Source organism: Vanessa atalanta, chromosome 30 (genome assembly GCF_905147765.1).
Source record: "Vanessa atalanta chromosome 30, ilVanAtal1.2, whole genome shotgun sequence".
In the NCBI taxonomy this organism is placed as follows: Eukaryota; Metazoa; Arthropoda; class Insecta; order Lepidoptera; family Nymphalidae; genus Vanessa; species Vanessa atalanta.
Genome location: NC_061900.1, coordinates 2495717 through 2512960, shown reverse-complemented (window position 1 = coordinate 2512960; position 17244 = coordinate 2495717). Strand labels below are relative to the sequence as shown.

At 35.7% G+C, this 17244-nt stretch overlaps 1 protein-coding gene across 1 annotated transcript; it reads left to right on the top strand.

The window, feature by feature from the left end:
- The first annotated feature begins 991 nt into the window (after positions 1-991).
- LOC125075397 (myb-like protein X) lies at positions 992-2704 on the top strand. Its single transcript, XM_047687138.1, has 3 exons — positions 992-998; positions 1443-2011; positions 2147-2704. The coding sequence occupies exons 1-3, from the start codon at positions 992-994 to the stop codon at positions 2702-2704; spliced, it is 1134 nt and encodes a 377-aa protein (XP_047543094.1).
- The last annotated feature ends 14540 nt before the right edge of the window (positions 2705-17244 follow it).

Sequence of the window (17244 nt, the reverse complement as noted above, 5' to 3'; positions counted from 1 at the left end):
GGTAAAAAAAAAACTGATGTAAATTTGCGATATGTGATCCAACAGCTTCGGACCAACGTGCTCGAATTACGATATATATTTTTTAAATCCATTTTTATTTCCCTTTTATTTACGTTTTCATACCCAACCATATTTTAACTGGCAGTTAAAATAAATATAAAATGTAAAATAAAACGACCGATAACAATCGTAATAGAAAACCAAAAATGTTTTATTTAAAGCATTTTATCCGTGTATGTAAGTATTGCAATAAATTCACTTCGAGATTAACAAAAAGTTAGATAAAATTTAAAAAATAACCAATAAAAAAAATAAACTATTTAATACGTTTATGTCAATGTATAATTGTAAATATCGTTAGATTGTAATCTATCTCGCGAGATTGTGAAGAAAGGCCGACAAGAAACTCAGTAGTTACTCTTTTTCAACAACCTAACCTAACCTAACCGAAATATCATAAACTATCGAAATTTACGACGATTTATTTTGACTTAAATCACCGATCACAATATTTCGGCAGTTTACAATCTCGCGAGATAGATAACAATCTAACGGTATTTACAAACTTACGGTGATATTTATATCGTTATTATTTGATAGCAATCAAAGCTCAGAACGCTTTTTATATAATAAATGTTGGCAGCCTAGCTAACGGGCCATTTGATGGTAAGTGACCACTGCCCATAGACATTGATACAATTAAAAATATTAATGGTTCCGTATCACCTACACGGTATCATCTTGCGAACTAAGACGCTATGTCTCTTGTGACTGTAGTTACACTTCTTTTTTTTAAGGCATTTGGCGGCGACCATATGGGCCACCTGATGGTAAGTGGTCACCACCGCCCATAGACAAAGGCGCTGTAAGAAATATTAACCATTCCTTACCTCACCTATGCGCCACCAACCTTGGGAACTATGATGTTATGTCCCTTGTGCCTGTGGTTACACTGGCACACTGTAGACACCTTTCTAACCAGAACACAATAATGCTGCGTATGTTACTGTGTAGGGGAATATTTTATGAGTGGGTGGCATTTAGACGGTCTTGCACAAAGTCCTGCCACCGATCAAAGCCTGTGTGTTCATAAACGGGGTTGTGATCGAATAGCCCTGTAGTTTATTTTTGCTTGCCACACAACGTGATGGGAAACTTATAGAAGCCACAACAGGAACGTGAGCTGATTTTTTGATTAATAAGTATTTTCGTTCCTATGCATAATTTTTTATACCTTGAACTTGACATAAAAAACTTGAACATAATAAATAATACACAGGTATAAAAAACAACCACCGTACAAATTATAGCTAAGTGGATTGGTGGCAATACTATCAACAATTTGATTGATACGAATCGGAATTGTCCGATTTAATAGATAGATAATCAACCAGCCCTGATGTCATTGGAGACAAATTTTTACTACCATTTTCGTATTTCAGGTGTGTATTTCTCGACACTCGTCAAGCTATTAAGCGGTTATCTTCTATTCGCTGCAAATTTCGAAGATTTCCATACGATCGCTAAAAAATTAGCTGCCGATAAACGACCTGTAGTTTCAACGAGAAATAATCAGGCAAGCCCAGATAGCTATTACGAATACGAAGACGATTACGAGAGATCATATGAAAACAGACCGAAGAACAATCACCAGTTAAATAAAAAACGCCAGAAAGCCACCTCAGACACAGATACAGATCCTCAAATAGATTTCGAAGAATTAGTCGAAAGAGTCAAGAAAAGAATTGAGAAGGAACTTAAAGATAAATATTTGAAAAATATAAAACAAGACGATGAGAACAAAGGCGACATTGACGACAATAATGAAATGGTTACTAATAAGGAAAATAATTCTGAAACTTTAAAACACGAAAAAGAAAATAAACAGAAGAAATCAAAAGTAACGGAAGGAGTTGAAGAAACGTCACCACCAGAAGACGACACGGAATTTATCGATGAAATCACAGATAAACCTCAAAGACTTAATTCGAATAAAACTCACACACAAGAAGTTAGATACGAATACGCTGATGCAATGTTTGAAACGACACCATCGAACAAAAGAAATAAAAAGAATCATATTTATAAAGAAAAAGGTTTTATAGAAACTCCCGCGGAAGAGAAAAACGATGACTTGCCCTTTAAGAAAATCATCATGACTAAGAAAGACAGCTACGAAGATTACAAAATGCCAGAAAAGGAAACTGATATTTACTCGAGTTCAGAAAAGGCGCGTCAGAAATATGAGAATACAAATAAAAGATTCAAAATCGAACAGAACAGACAACAGAAACGTCACAGCAATGACAGTTCCGAATCTACGTCACGTCAAACCAGAGCCAGCACGAAGAGACTCAAAAGTCACGGTAAAATTAATTCTAGAACGAGAAAAACAACGCCAAACTACGATTACAAGGAGAAAACAAATTCCGACGAGCTTGAAACGAAAACAAAGAAATTCGACGTGGTCGATGAAACGACCTTAACATCGAAAGAAATTACGAAAAGAGCTAAATCTGGTACAATGCTACCAACACGAGAAAGATATAAAACTGTAACGCCAAATTACAACGCAAAACTGCCAACGTTAGTCGAGAAATATGATTTCGATGAACCTTTACCGGAGAGGGATCGCGAAAGGGAGGATTTGAAATACTACGGGAACCCTCCCGCTCGTATCAATAAAAAAATACGTCTAGTATAAAGTTTTCAGTTTATTAAATTACAGAACTCAGAACTGTTATATAAATTCAGACCCTGAATATTTTCTATTCAAGTAGGCTCTTAAAAGCACTTTTGAATTATGATACAGTGTTGGGTCAAATGTAAAGCTACCTCCGGTTCGAAAAGTTGATTCTACCGAGAAGAACCGGCTAGTAACTCTTTTCTACCGTGCTAGTTCTATGTCAATAAAGAGCAATTTTATTTATAATATTTGCCTGAAAATAAACAAATTTTACGCACGCTTTTTTATAATAAATATAATCTTGTATTGAGTAATATTCCTTAGTTATCAATGTTATTTTGACATGAGCTTTAAATTTATTAATAGGTCAGTTTAAAACTGAGGTATCTTATGATAGGATATTAACTCTTCCAATTCGGAAACGGTATGTTATAACTACAGATTCTCTTGCCGGTTCTTCTCGGTAGAATCTACATTCCAAACCGGTGGCCTTACTTTAAATAGTTTGTTAAATGAACATTCAAAAGTGCTTGTTGTTGCCTTCTTGAATAAAGTATATTTTGATTTTGATTGATTTTATACTTAATATTTTTGTAAACACATTGTGTAGCAACTATAGGGTATATCCACTTTATTAAAAACATCCCAAGGAGAGTCTCGAACTCTAGCCTGTTAAGATTTTTCCAAAGCTTCCAACCTACATATACGATTTTTTTGACGACCTCTGTGGTCGAGTAGTGTGTACACCGGTTTTCATGGGTACGCCACTCCGAGGTCCCGGGTTCGACTCCCGGCCGAGTCGATGTAAAAAAAGATCATTAGTTTTCTATGTTGTCTTGGGTCTGGCTGTTTGTGGTACCGTCGTTGCTTATGATTTCCATAACACAAGTGCTTTAGCTACTTACATTGGAATCAGAGCAGTGTATGTGATGTTGTCCAATATGAATATACCAATAATTTTAAAATTTTTAACGAACTACATTTTTGACTAGATTTTTGGAGTGGTCAAAATTTTCGCAGCCAACGATTTATTGATTGCACATATTTTGGAATCAGTGATACCTTTTAAACTCTACTCCAACCATAACAGGAAAAATGCCAAATAAACAACATTTGACAGCAAATTGACGCGATATCATTGGTCGAGAGCTCGATTAATCTGTGTTATACGCTATTGGCGAAAAAAATGGCGTTTTGAACGTCGACGAAAATGTTATCGGAGTTTTGGTAGTAAAATTAAAGTGGATATAAGTAGTTAAGTGTAATAGTGTTGTATTATAAGTAAAGATATATTAATGGTAAACTCTTAGTAGTGCACGATATAGCCGAGTTATTAGCAAATACGTTAATCTGAGGTATGTTTATCTTTTTTCCTACTTCCATTGGAATAATATAATATTAGTATCTTTTCAATACGATTCCATTTTTATGACATTTATTAATATTACAAACTAGCTATGTCCGCGACTTCGCGTGCCTTTGAATTTACCAAAAAGGTTATTGTTCAGTTCGCAGATTTTACTATAACTTATTAATTCTGTGTTTGGCAGCTTTTGTGATATTAAGTCGTTGGTGGAAGGCACCCGACGTGACGGCGGAGTGGTGGCATACGCGAGGGCTGCGCCTGGTACTGGACAGCATTTGAACATTGCAGCGTGACTTTATTATAGCCTAAGATACTCCTTATTACATCAGCTATCAGCCAGTGAAATTCCCGTCAAAATCGGTCCAACCGTTCCAGAATGACAGACATAAATAGTAAAAGATGTCATTTTGGTATAAGTACCGTGTATACATACAAATGCATTTAGTAAAAAGCGGTTATTTTAATAATACAAACAGACACTCAAATTTTATTATACGTAATAATAGATTATATGACCAATAAAACATATATATATTGAGTTGATCCAAAAACATTAAATTAAGCAAGATTCTAACCAAAGGCGGTCTTATAAATGATATTTCTTATAGGAAAAGAAACGGGTGAGCGTAAAAAAGTAAATTGTAAAATCATTTATCGTATATTTAATACAAATGTACTCATATATTTAAATATGCATTATCCATACTAATATCATAAATGCGAAAGTAAGTCTGTCTGTTGGTCTTTCACGGTCAAGCCGTGGTACCACTTGGTGAAATAAAATTGTTTGTGTCAAGCTGCACACGTCTTGGGGCTTGACTAATTAACACATCTATAAATTTTTAAATACTTATTGACGTATCTTTCTTTGACGTATTCGTAGTAAGGTTAAGTGCCGATAATTTATTGTTAAAGATTATAATAAAACCAATTATGGAAAAACATTAGACGTTATTAAATAATAATAATGTATTAAGTGGCGTAGCTATCGTAGGGCCAGGTGGTACAGTGCACCAGGGCCCCGGATCTCAGGGGGCCCTCTAACCTAAGCTTTGAATAGAGATGATGTATGGATTTAGCCTACTAATGATAAGTTCAACTCGCTGTATCCTGTATCCTATTCTTATTCCTAGTTATAATTTTGAAGGGTAATATGAAGTTAAAGATGGAGTGGAAAGGGGGGGTGAGGGCCGGATGATTTTCTATGCACCGGGGCCCATGCCCACCAAGCTACGCCACTGTGTATTACCATACAATACCATCCAATGTTAACTAAAAACACCATTCGTATATTTAACTTACACACAATATAACTAAGAAACAATTGAACCTTTTTCTTAATACGTCAATTACATATTTTTCTAGATCACTGATGTCTAACTCCACGAGACTGTCTAAACGAGGAGATTCATTTTAAGAGGTCATAGAGGATACGTTTTTTCAATAATAAACGCACAATACTAAAAATATTTATTAAAATTATAAACTCAGATCGTAAAAGGACGAATACTGTGAAACGAGAAGAGATTTTTAAAGATCATATCGTTCGATTTTAGCTGGTCAATATTTGCCTTTAAAAAATACGGTTATAAAAGAGGAAACGATGCAAAATATGCACGTAACATACATATTTTTTTATGTGATCCCGTTATTTTTGTGCAACGATATTATAATTCGTATCCCACTGAAAATAAACCCCAAGAATCCAGTCAGCCATTACATACATACAAACCGTGGTCTGATGCCGTTATCTTTGCAGAACTTAATGGAATACACGGAAATACCCCCAAAATTTGACGCGTTGACTAAGAAAGTAATTTTATTTGATAGAAGTCGGAGTAATCGTGATACATATTACGATGGGTCGTTCCAAGGTCGAAGAACTAGAAAGCGCATTGTCTAATAGATAGGGGGATCCAGAACTGAATTTAAAGGTCTGGGGGCATTGGCCCACAAACGAGTCGAGGCCCGAGGTCTTTCATTGGAATCAATTATTTATTTATACTTTGTATCGGTAACCAGTAACTTTAAAAACAGTAATTTGACAGTATCTAGATATCTAATCATATATAGCTGTTGCCCGCGGCTTTGCTCGCGTGAAAGTTGAATATATTTACTGAATATTAACCGATGTGTTCGGGTTCAAACCCAGGCAGGCACCACTGAAATTTCATGTGCTTAATTTGTGTTTATAATTCATCTCGTGCTCGGCGGTGAAGGAAAACATCGTGAGGAAACCTGCATGTGTCTAATTTCAACGAAATTCTGCCACATGTGTATTCTGCAAACCCGCATTGGAGCAGCGTGGTGGAATATGCTCCAAACCTTCTCCTCATAGGGAGAGGAGGCCTTTATCCCAGCAGTGGGACATTTACGGGCTGCTAATGCTAAAAAAAAAAAAAAAACCAAAAATACAGTATATATTTCTAACTTAAAAAATGACAACTTACATACAAACTATCAATCCCTATTTCACTCCCTTAGGGGTAGAATTTTCAAAATTCCTTCCTTAGTGGATATTATCTCAATAAAACAATCCTACTCACCCAATTTCACGGCCCTAACTTCAATAATTAACGCTCGGCGATGATGAATCAGTCAGTCAGGACATTTTCTTTTATAAGTATGTATAGAAGATCAAAATTGTTAACTCTTCGGAATCTCCATTGTGGGGGCCTCACATACCATTTTAGCTTTATTGTGTTTACGAGTAATCTCCCGTTCATTATTGAAAGAAAACATCCTGAGGAAACCATCATTTGCATGGATGCTTCTATTAGGTCCCAACCCCTTCGAGAGGAGGGGTGGTCTAAGCCCAGTATGACACTGGCAACTACTACAAGTATCATCGTAAGACAATTTAAAAATATATCGTATAAATATTATTATACATCCCTTTAAAATACATTCCGCTGGGCAAAGTTCAACTATTGTTGCGGGACTAGATAAAAAAGATCTAAATATGTGTATCTGTGTGTCGGTCTGTGACATCGTAGCTCCTAAAAGGATGAACTGGTTTTGATATGGATGGATTTTTGTTTGAATCTTGTATTAGTATATTAGTAATAGAAGTATTATATAATTCAGCGCTTTTATAGTTGTTAAAAGGAATACATTGGATTGGAAAATATGTTTGATTTTTTTTTAAACTTGTATATATTTCCTATTAAATTTTAATTATATTTTTAATAAATGGTTACGAATTCGATATCAATAAATAATATTAGGTTCGTTTGTCACAGTAGACTTTATTAAAAAAAAAAAACTCGCTGACGTTAAATGTCAAAATCTTAAATCAAAATACAATCATTTAAAATAAATTAAAAGTAATATTTTTTAAAATTTCCGTGCAAGATGTAATAATTATAATATTAATAATTATCTAAAAAATGGCACGATATACAAAGAAAATCGTAACTTGTAAAACTGGAAAACCAGACTTTTTGACGTTTCCCCACGAAGTGACAGCAAATTTGGCGGGAAATTTTCTCTTAGTGATAATCATATTATTATTTTTATACTGTTTTTACGCTTTTATAAGACCTACGAAGCCGAGGACGAGGGAACGAAGTGCCATAGATAAAAAAAGACGCCATGTAGTAAAATATAAACCTTTATTGTTTTACCAATGTTAGTACAATATCTTTATACGCGTTCCAATTATTTCTCACCGAGACTCGGAAGAAACTTCAACTTAGCTAACAAACTTCCACGAGAACTCATTTATGGTAAGTGTATTTTATGTTTCAGCTTTCGTTTTTTTTTTACGTGACAAAAGATATTGGTGCTTTGAAAAATGTCAATCTCACTTACAAACCAAAGCAGTATGTCAAAAGATTTTAACCCTTTTATATAGTAACAATAGTAAGAGCTTGTTGATTTCCCACTGGATTCACATCCATACGATGTTTTCCTTCACAACTGAGCACGAGATGAATTATAATCAAAAATTAAGGACATTAAAATTCAGCGGTGCTTGCCTGTTTTTGAAACCATTCGTTCTAACCACTGGGCCATCTCGGCTCTTGAACCCATTGAACAAGTGTAATCAGCCCAACAGTTGGACATATAGTATAATTATATATCTGATATAGTAAGTAATTATTTATTATCTGTTTTCAGATATATATTCAGAGCCCCAAATAAGAGTCGCGAGAAGTTTGAACAGGACAAAATCGTCGAAATTGTAAATAATTTTAAATTGATTGAATTACAATGTTTTGGACAAAGTGTATTTACGGTGCTAGCTAATAAAGATTATCACATATAATTATGTTTTTATTTAACCTCACCAATTGATTATCCCGACCATTCTCGAAATATCCGTAATAATTCTCATACAAAAAAAATATGATTTTGCCAAAAGTAACTGAAAAAAAATATCCGCATTAGTCTGGATTTGTTTTCATTTTAAAAAACTAGATTTTACCAAGATTAACAGCAAAAACCTCTAAACGATGCTAGGATCTCGTTAAGTAAGACTTTTCTATTCTGAAAAATTAGATTTTGCCAAAATTAACTGAGGAAATGCTAACGCATCTCGTTAAGTTCGATATTATTCATTTTAAAAAAAATAGATTTTACTAAGATTATCTAAGGGTAAAACTCTCAACGAAATGCTCTATCATCTCACTAAGTTAGATTTTTATCCATTCTAAAAAATCAGATATTACAAAGGTTAACTGAGGCAAAACTCTAAACGAAATGCTAACATGTCGACAGCGAAAAATTCTTAACGAACAGTCGGATCTATCCGCATTCGTCGTGATCTGTCCGCATTAGTTTAGATCTATCCGCATTTGTTTGGACCTATTAGCATTCATCTGCATCTAACCGCATTCGTCTGGCTCTATGCACAATCGTCTGAATCTATCCGTATTTGTCGGACTGTATCCTCATTCGTCTGGACTTAGCCGCAATCGTCTGACTCTATCCGCAATAGTCTGGACCTACCCACATTTGTCTGAATCTATCCGCCTTCGTCTAGCTTTAATTTAACGAAATAGATTTTGCCAAGATAGTTAATCATATTAATTTTTCTCAGTTAGAGAAACACTCTAAAATAAATGCTATTGTCTCGGTTAGTTATCCCATCAAAAACATAAATGTAAAAATGAGAGCCAAGTTAAATATTATGATATATACCTTGGTTGTTGACTTCAACGACAAAAGAAGTGAGATCTAAATTTGTGCCAAGTTAAATAGTCCTTTCTGAAATTTATTTATAACTACATAAAATATCATTTCTTCTTATAACTTGGGATAATATATTGTTGCCTAAGGTCTGACTTGGCTAGTTCTTATATGTTTATAAACACAAATTGTAGTTTGTGTTTAGAATAACAAATTATAACTCAGAACATTTCAAGAACATCAGAAGAATTCAGTGTCCTGATTTTTTTTACGCGTTTTATGTTTATACTTAATTTGGCCAAGTAGGGGTGGTATAACGTGCGCAGACGGTTGTACTCTACAATAGAGCTCTCTTGTGTCTTGATTTGACTTGGACCTAAATTGATAAGATGTACTCCATCTAAGGTTTGAACTCTGGAGAGGCCAACGTAAGCCTGCTCTTTACTTAATATAGAGGAGCCTATGTCGAAAAGAGCACCGTCAAGGCGAAGGCCTTGTGATTTGTGTATAGTAGTAGAATATGCTTAGCAAATAGAGAATTGTTTCCTTTGAACATATATGTACATTACTTAATATCTGTAACTTAGTTTTGACTTCTAGTTCGCAAATTAAAATATGTTTAAATTGAATCGTTATTTTACGTGTGCTATTGCTGTTGTCGACGTCCCCAATGTACCGAAATGCGTATTATTATTTTTTTTTAAGTATAATTATTTTGCACCATTGATGTGCGCTAAATGCTAGTTAATAACGTAATAAATACGAAAGTCGGCTATACTCATAAGTACTAAAACGGAAATATTTGGATTTAAAAAACTTAAGGGTGGTAAGGCCGTAAAGGCCGGCAACGGACCTGTTACCCCCCTGGTGTTGCAGATGTCCATGGGCGGTGGTAGTCACTTTCCATCAGGTGAGCCTCCTGCTCGTTTGCCCCCTATACCATAAAAAAAAAAAAAAATTCAACTTGTTATATATTCACGTGAAGACCTTAAAATCCACATTAAGACCGGCTGTCATAAGTTTTGATTGCTGGTTCTTACATTATTTTTTTTATTACAGTTATTACAGGAACTAAGTATATAAGTGTTCCTAATAGACCCAATAATTGAAAAATTATAATAAAAGATAAAAAATTACCAGTTTTAGATTTTTTCCTTTATATTAGCCTAATTATCTACCTGCATGCCAAATTTGAACTTTCTAGGTCACCTGGAAGTAGGATATAGTTTTGATCTATAGGTCAGTCAGTGATAAAAATGACGATTTTTAGACGTTAATATCTAAATAACCGTTTGAAATGCGTTTATGAAATTAGGAACACATATGTATCTCGCGAGTCTCAATATATGAGCCTTGTGAATTTTGACTCGTTTATGTCAAATAGTTTTTGAGTTATGAGGAGGTCAAAAGTGGCTCCAAATGGTTCGTGTAATATTACACACGGTGCTGCACGCCAGTTCTGCTACTAGAACTTGGCTGACACGCTACCGCGTGTCTAGATTGAACTAGTTGCTAGTTATTTTAAATGAAAACTATCGAGTTTTCAATTAAAATAACTAGATTTTTTCCAAGATTAACAGCGAAAAACTCTAAACGAAATGCTAACATCTCGTTAAGTAAGACTTTTCTATTCTAAAAAAATAGATTTAGCCAAAATTAACCGAGGAAACCTCTAAACTAAATGTTAGCATCTCGTTAAGTTCGATATTTTTCATTCCAAAGATAGATTTTGCCAAGATTATCTGAGGCAGTATTCTAACAGAAATGCTATAATCACGCTCAGTACGATATTATTCATTCTAATCAAAATAGATTTAACTAAGATTATCTAAAGTAAATCTATCTACGACATGCTCTCTATTCATCTCGCTAAGTTAGATTTTTATCCATTCTAAAAAATTAGATATTACAAAGATTAACTTATTCGAGGCAAAACTATAAACGAAATGCTAACATCTCGCTAGATTGTTGTCTTTTCCATATTAAAAATTTTGATTTTGCTAAGATGACATAAAAAGTCCTAACGAACATTCGGATCTATCCGCATTCGTCGTGATCTGTCCGCATTAGTCTGGATCTATCCGCATTAGTTTAGATCTATCCGCATTTGTCTGAATCTATCCGCTTTTGTCGAACTCTATCCGCATTCGTCTGGACTTACTCGCAATCGTCTGACTCTATCCGAATTCGTCTGTTTCTATCCGCAATAGTCTGGCACTATCTGTTTTTGTTTGGACCAATCGGCATTCGTCTGGATCTATCCGCATTCGCCTGGCTCTAATCTAAACAAATAGATATTACTAAGATTAACTGAGGCAAGACTCAAAACGAAATGCTAGGATTGATGCTCAAAGCGGGATCGCTTAGTTCGATATTATCCATTCTAAAAAAATAAATTTATCCAAGATTATCTGAGGCAGAACTCTAAACGCATCGCATCGCATCGATCTCTAAATGCATCAGATCTCTAAACAATCTAGCATCTCGCTTAGTTCGATATATACCATTTAAAAAAAAAAAATTATCCAAGATTATCTAAGTCAGATTTCTATATGAAACGCTAGCATGTCTTGCGTCCTGTATTTTAAACTAACATCGTTTGAAAATAGCTTAATGACAATGAAAATATTGTTATTAAAACACTGGAATGAGACAGGTACAAAGAGAAAGAGAGGTCATGCTTAACGCTGTTTCCTTACTTGACGATTTCAGTCAGTTCATTCTACTGTAAGACCCATAAAAGGATTTCGTAGCAATAATTTTTAATATGATACGATTTTAAAAATATAAATTATTATTAATCTCTTAACAATTCAAACCAATTATGCTTGTCTTATGGAATCTAAAGTTAATTAAGATTCGACTTATAACTACTGTAACTTAAGATTTTATTCTCTATGGAAAAAGGATGAATAGTGTTGATAAGGTTTTATAAAAAATATTAAATTGGAGAAAAATAAAAATGGCGTGTGTTTTTCCTATTGACTTAAAAGCTAATGTATTTTTAATTAATAAGTTAAAACATAGGATCGATTTTTGTTACAATATATGTATAAAAATTTAAATAACTTGAGCTGTTCAATTATATTCGAAAATAAGTCTGTCTGTTTGTTATCCTTTTACGGTCAAACCATTGAACCGAACTTGGTGAAATTTCGTATGAAGTAAGCTCGAAACACAAGGGAGAACAGACTTCTTTATGCCTCATTTCAGACAACCAACCCTGAAACGCGAGGAAATCCGGGAGCAAAAACATAAAATATTTTTTTTAAGAAAACAACAGTTTATTAACAAAATACAATTGTGTCTTCAATTAAAAACCCTGATATTTCATTCAGCTATCCGCATTCGTCTGAACTTACCCGCATTCGTCTGAGTCTATCCGCATTCATCTTGCTCTAATCGCATTTGTCTGGATCTATCTGTTTTCATCATGATCCTTTCGCATTAGTCTGGCTCTGTCCGCAACAGTTTGGATCTATCCGCAACAGTCTGGAACTATCCGCAAGAGTCTGGATCTATACGCAACAGTCTGGATATATCCGCAACAGTCTGGATCTATCCGCAACAGTCTGGATCTATCCGCAACAGTCTGGATCTATACGCAAAAGTCGGGATCTATACGCAACAGTCTGGAACTATCTGCAAGAGTCTGGATCTATCCGCAACAGTCTGGATCTATACGCAACAGTCTGGATATATCCGCAACAGTCTGGATCTATTCGGAATAGTCTGGATCTATACGCAACAGTCTGGATATATCCGCAACAGTCTGGATCTATCCGTAACAGTCTGGATCTATCCGCAACAGTCTGGATCTATTCGGAACAGTCTGGATCTATCCGCAACAGTCTGGATCTATCCGCAACAGTCTGGATCTATACGCAACAGTCGGGATCTATACGCAACAGACTGGAACTATCCGCAAGAGTCTGGATCTATCCGCAACAGTCTGGATCTATACGCAACAGTCTGGATATATCCGCAACTGTCTGGATCTAACCGCAACAGTCTGGTTCTATCCGCAACAGTCTGGATCTATCCGCAACAGTCTGGATCTATCCGTAACAGTCTGGATCTATCCGCAACAGTCTGGATCTATCCGCAAGAGTTTGGATCTATCCGCAACAGTCTGGATCTATTCGGAACAGTCTGGATCTATCCGCAACAGTCTGGATCTATCCGCAACAGTCTGGATCTATACGCAACAGTCGGGATCTATACGCAACAGTCTGGAACTATCCGCAAGAGTCTGGATCTATCCGCAACAGTCTGGTTAGTTATTGAACTAGTTGCTAGTTATTTTAATTGAAAACTCGATAGTTTTCATTTTTTAGATTTTTTCCAAGATTAACAGCAAAAAACTCTAAACGAAATGCTAACATCTCGTTAATTAAGACTTTTCCATTCTAAAAAATTAGATTTAGCCAAAATTAACCGAGGAAACCTCTAAACTAAATGTTAGCATCTCGTTAAGTTCGATATTTTTCATTCCAAACATAGATTTTGCCAAGATTATCTGAGGCAGTATTCTAACAGAAATGCTATAATCACGCTCAGTACGATATTATTCATTCTAATCAAAATAGATTTAACTAAGATTATCTAAAGTAAATCTATATACGACATGCTCTCTATTCATCTCGCTAAATTAGATTTTTATCCATTCTAAAAAATTAGATATTACAAAGATTAACCGAGGCAAAACTATAAACGAAATGCTAACATCTCGCTGGATTGTTGTCTTTTCCATATTAAAAATTTTGATTTTGCTAAGATGACATAAAAACTCCTAACGAACATTCGGATATAGATCCGAATAGCCGCATTCGTCGTGATCTGTCCGCATTAGTCTGGATCTATCCGCATTAGTTTAGATCTATCCGCATTTGTCTGAATCTATCCGCTTTTGTCGAACTCTATCCGCATTCGTCTGGACTTACTCGCAATCGTCTGACTCTATCCGAATTCGTCTGTTTCTATCCGCAATAGTCTGGCACTATCTGTTTTTGTTTGGACCAATCGGCATTCGTCTGGATCTATCCGCATTCGTCTGGCTCTAATCTAAACAAATAGATATTACTAAGATTAACTGAGGCAAGACTCAAAACGAAATGCTAGGATTGATGCTCAAAGCGGGATCGCTTAGTTCGATATTATCCATTCTAAAAAAATAAATTTATCCAAGATTATCTGAGGCAGAACTCTAAACGCATCGCATCGCATCGATCTCTAAATGCATCAGATCTCTAAACAATCTAGCATCTCGCTTAGTTCGATATATTCCATTTAAAAAAAAAAAAAATTATCCAAGATTATCTGAGTCAGATTTCTATATGAAACGCTAGCATGTCTTGCGTCCTGTATTTTAAACTAACATCGTTTGAAAATAGCTTAATGACAATGAAAATATTGTTATTAAAACACTGGAATGAGACAGGTACAAAGAGAAAGAGAGGTCATGCTTAACGCTGTTTCCTTACTTGACGATTTCAGTCAGTTCATTCTACTGTAAGACCCATAAAAGGATTTCGTAGCAATAATTTTTAATATGATACGATTTTAAAAATATAAATTATTATTAATCTCTTAACAATTCAAACCAATTATGCTTGTCTTATGGAATCTAAAGTTAATTAAGATTCGACTTATAACTACTGTAACTTAAGATTTTATTCTCTATGGAAAAAGGATGAATAGTGTTGATGAGGTTTTATAAAAAAGATTAAATTGGAGAAAAATAAAAATGGCGTGTGTTTTTCCTATTGACTTAAAAGCTAATGTATTTTTAATTAATAAGTTAAAACATAGGATCGATTTTTGTTACAATATATGTATAAAAATTTAAATAACTTGAGCTGTTCAATTATATTCGAAAATAAGTCTGTCTGTTTGTTATCCTTTTACGGTCAAACCATTGAACCGAACTTGGTGAAATTTCGTATGAAGTAAGCTCGAAACACAAGGGAGAACAGACTTCTTTATGCCTCATTTCAGACAACCAACCCTGAAACGCGAGGAAATCCGGGAGCAAAAACATAAAATATTTTTTTTAAGAAAACAACAGTTTATTAACAAAATACAATTGTGTCTTCAATTAAAAACCCTGATATTTCATTCAGCTATCCGCATTCGTCTGAACTTACCCGCATTCGTCTGAGTCTCTTCGCATTTGTCTGCTTCTATCCGCATTCATCTTGCTCTATTCGCATTTGTCTGGATCTATCTGTTTTCATCATGATCCTTTCGCATTAGTCTGGCTCTGTCCGCAACAGTTTGGATCTATTCGTAACATACAATTGTGTCTTCAATTAAAAACCCTGATATTTCATTCAGCTATCCGCATTCGTCTGAACTTACCCGCATTCGTCTGAGTCTCTTCGCATTTGTCTGCTTCTATCCGCATTCATCTTGCTCTATTCGCATTTGTCTGGATCTATCTGTTTTCATCATGATCCTTTCGCATTAGTCTGGCTCTGTCCGCAACAGTTTGGATCTATTCGCAACAGTCTTGAACTATCCGCAAGAGTCTGGATCTATCCGCAAGAGTTTGGATCTATCCGCAACAGTCTGTATCTATTCGGAACAGTCTGGATCTATCCGCAACAGTCTGGATCTATCCGCAACAGTCTGGATCTATACGCAACAGTCGGGATATACGCAACAGTCTGGAACTATCCGCAAGAGTCTCGATCTATCCGCAACAGTCTGGATCTATACGCAACAGTCTGGATATATCCGCAACTGTCTGGATCTAACCGCAACAGTCTGGATCTATCCGCAACAGTCTGGATCTATCCGCAACAGTCTGGATCTATCCGTAACAGTCTGGATCTATCCGCAACAGTCTGGATCTATCCGCAAGAGTCTGGATCTATCCGCAACAGTCTGGATCTATCCGCAACAGTCTGGATCTATCCGCAACAGTCTGGATCTATCCGCAACAGTCTGGATCTATTCGGAACAGTCTGGATCTATCCGCAACAGTCTGGATCTATCCGCAACAGTCTGGATCTATCCGCAACAGTCTGGATCTATCCGCAACAGTCTGGATCTATCCGCAACAGTCTGGATCTATCCGCAACAGTCTGGATCTATACGCAACAGTCGGGATATACGCAACAGTCTGGATCTATCCGCAAGAGTCTGGATCTATCCGCAACAGTCTGGATATATCCGCAACTGTCTGGATCTATCCGCAAGAGTTTGGATCTATCCGCAACAGTCTGGATCTATTCGGAACAGTCTGGATTTATCCGCAACAGTCTGGATCTATCCGCAACAGTCTGGATCTATACGCAACAGTCGGGATCTATACGCAACAGTCTGGAACTATCCGCAAGAGTCTGGATCTATCCGCAACAGTCTGGATCTATCCGCAAGAGTTTGGATCTATCCGCAACAGTCTGGATCTATTCGGAACAGTCTGGATCTATCCGCAACAGTCTGGATCTATCCGCAACAGTCTGGTTCTATACGCAACAGTCGGGATCTATACGCAACAGTCTGGAACTATCCGTAAGAGTCTGGATCTATCCGCAACAGTCTGGATCTATACGCAACAGTCTGGATATATCCGCAACAGTCTGGATCTATTCGCAAGAGTCTGGATCTATACGCAACAGTCTGGAACTATCCGCAAGAGTTGGAACTATCCGCAAGAGTCTGGATCTATCCGCATTCGTCAGACTCTACCCGCATTCGTCTGAATCTATCCATATTAGACTGGATCTATTTGAATTTATCTGCATCTAACCGCATTCGTCTGGCTCTATCCACAATCGTCTGAATCTATCCGTATTTGTCGGACTGTATCCTCATTCGTCTGGACTTAGCCGCAATAGTCTGACTCTATCCGCAATAGTCTGGACCTACCCACATTTGTCTGAATCTAACCGCCTTCGTCTAGCTTTAATTTAACGAAATAGATTATTTTTTTTCGAAGATAGTTAATCATATTAATTTTTCTCAGTTAGAGAAACACTCTAAAATAAATGCTATTGTCTCGGTTAGTTATTGAACTAGTTGCTAGTTATTTTAATTGAAAACTCGATAGTTT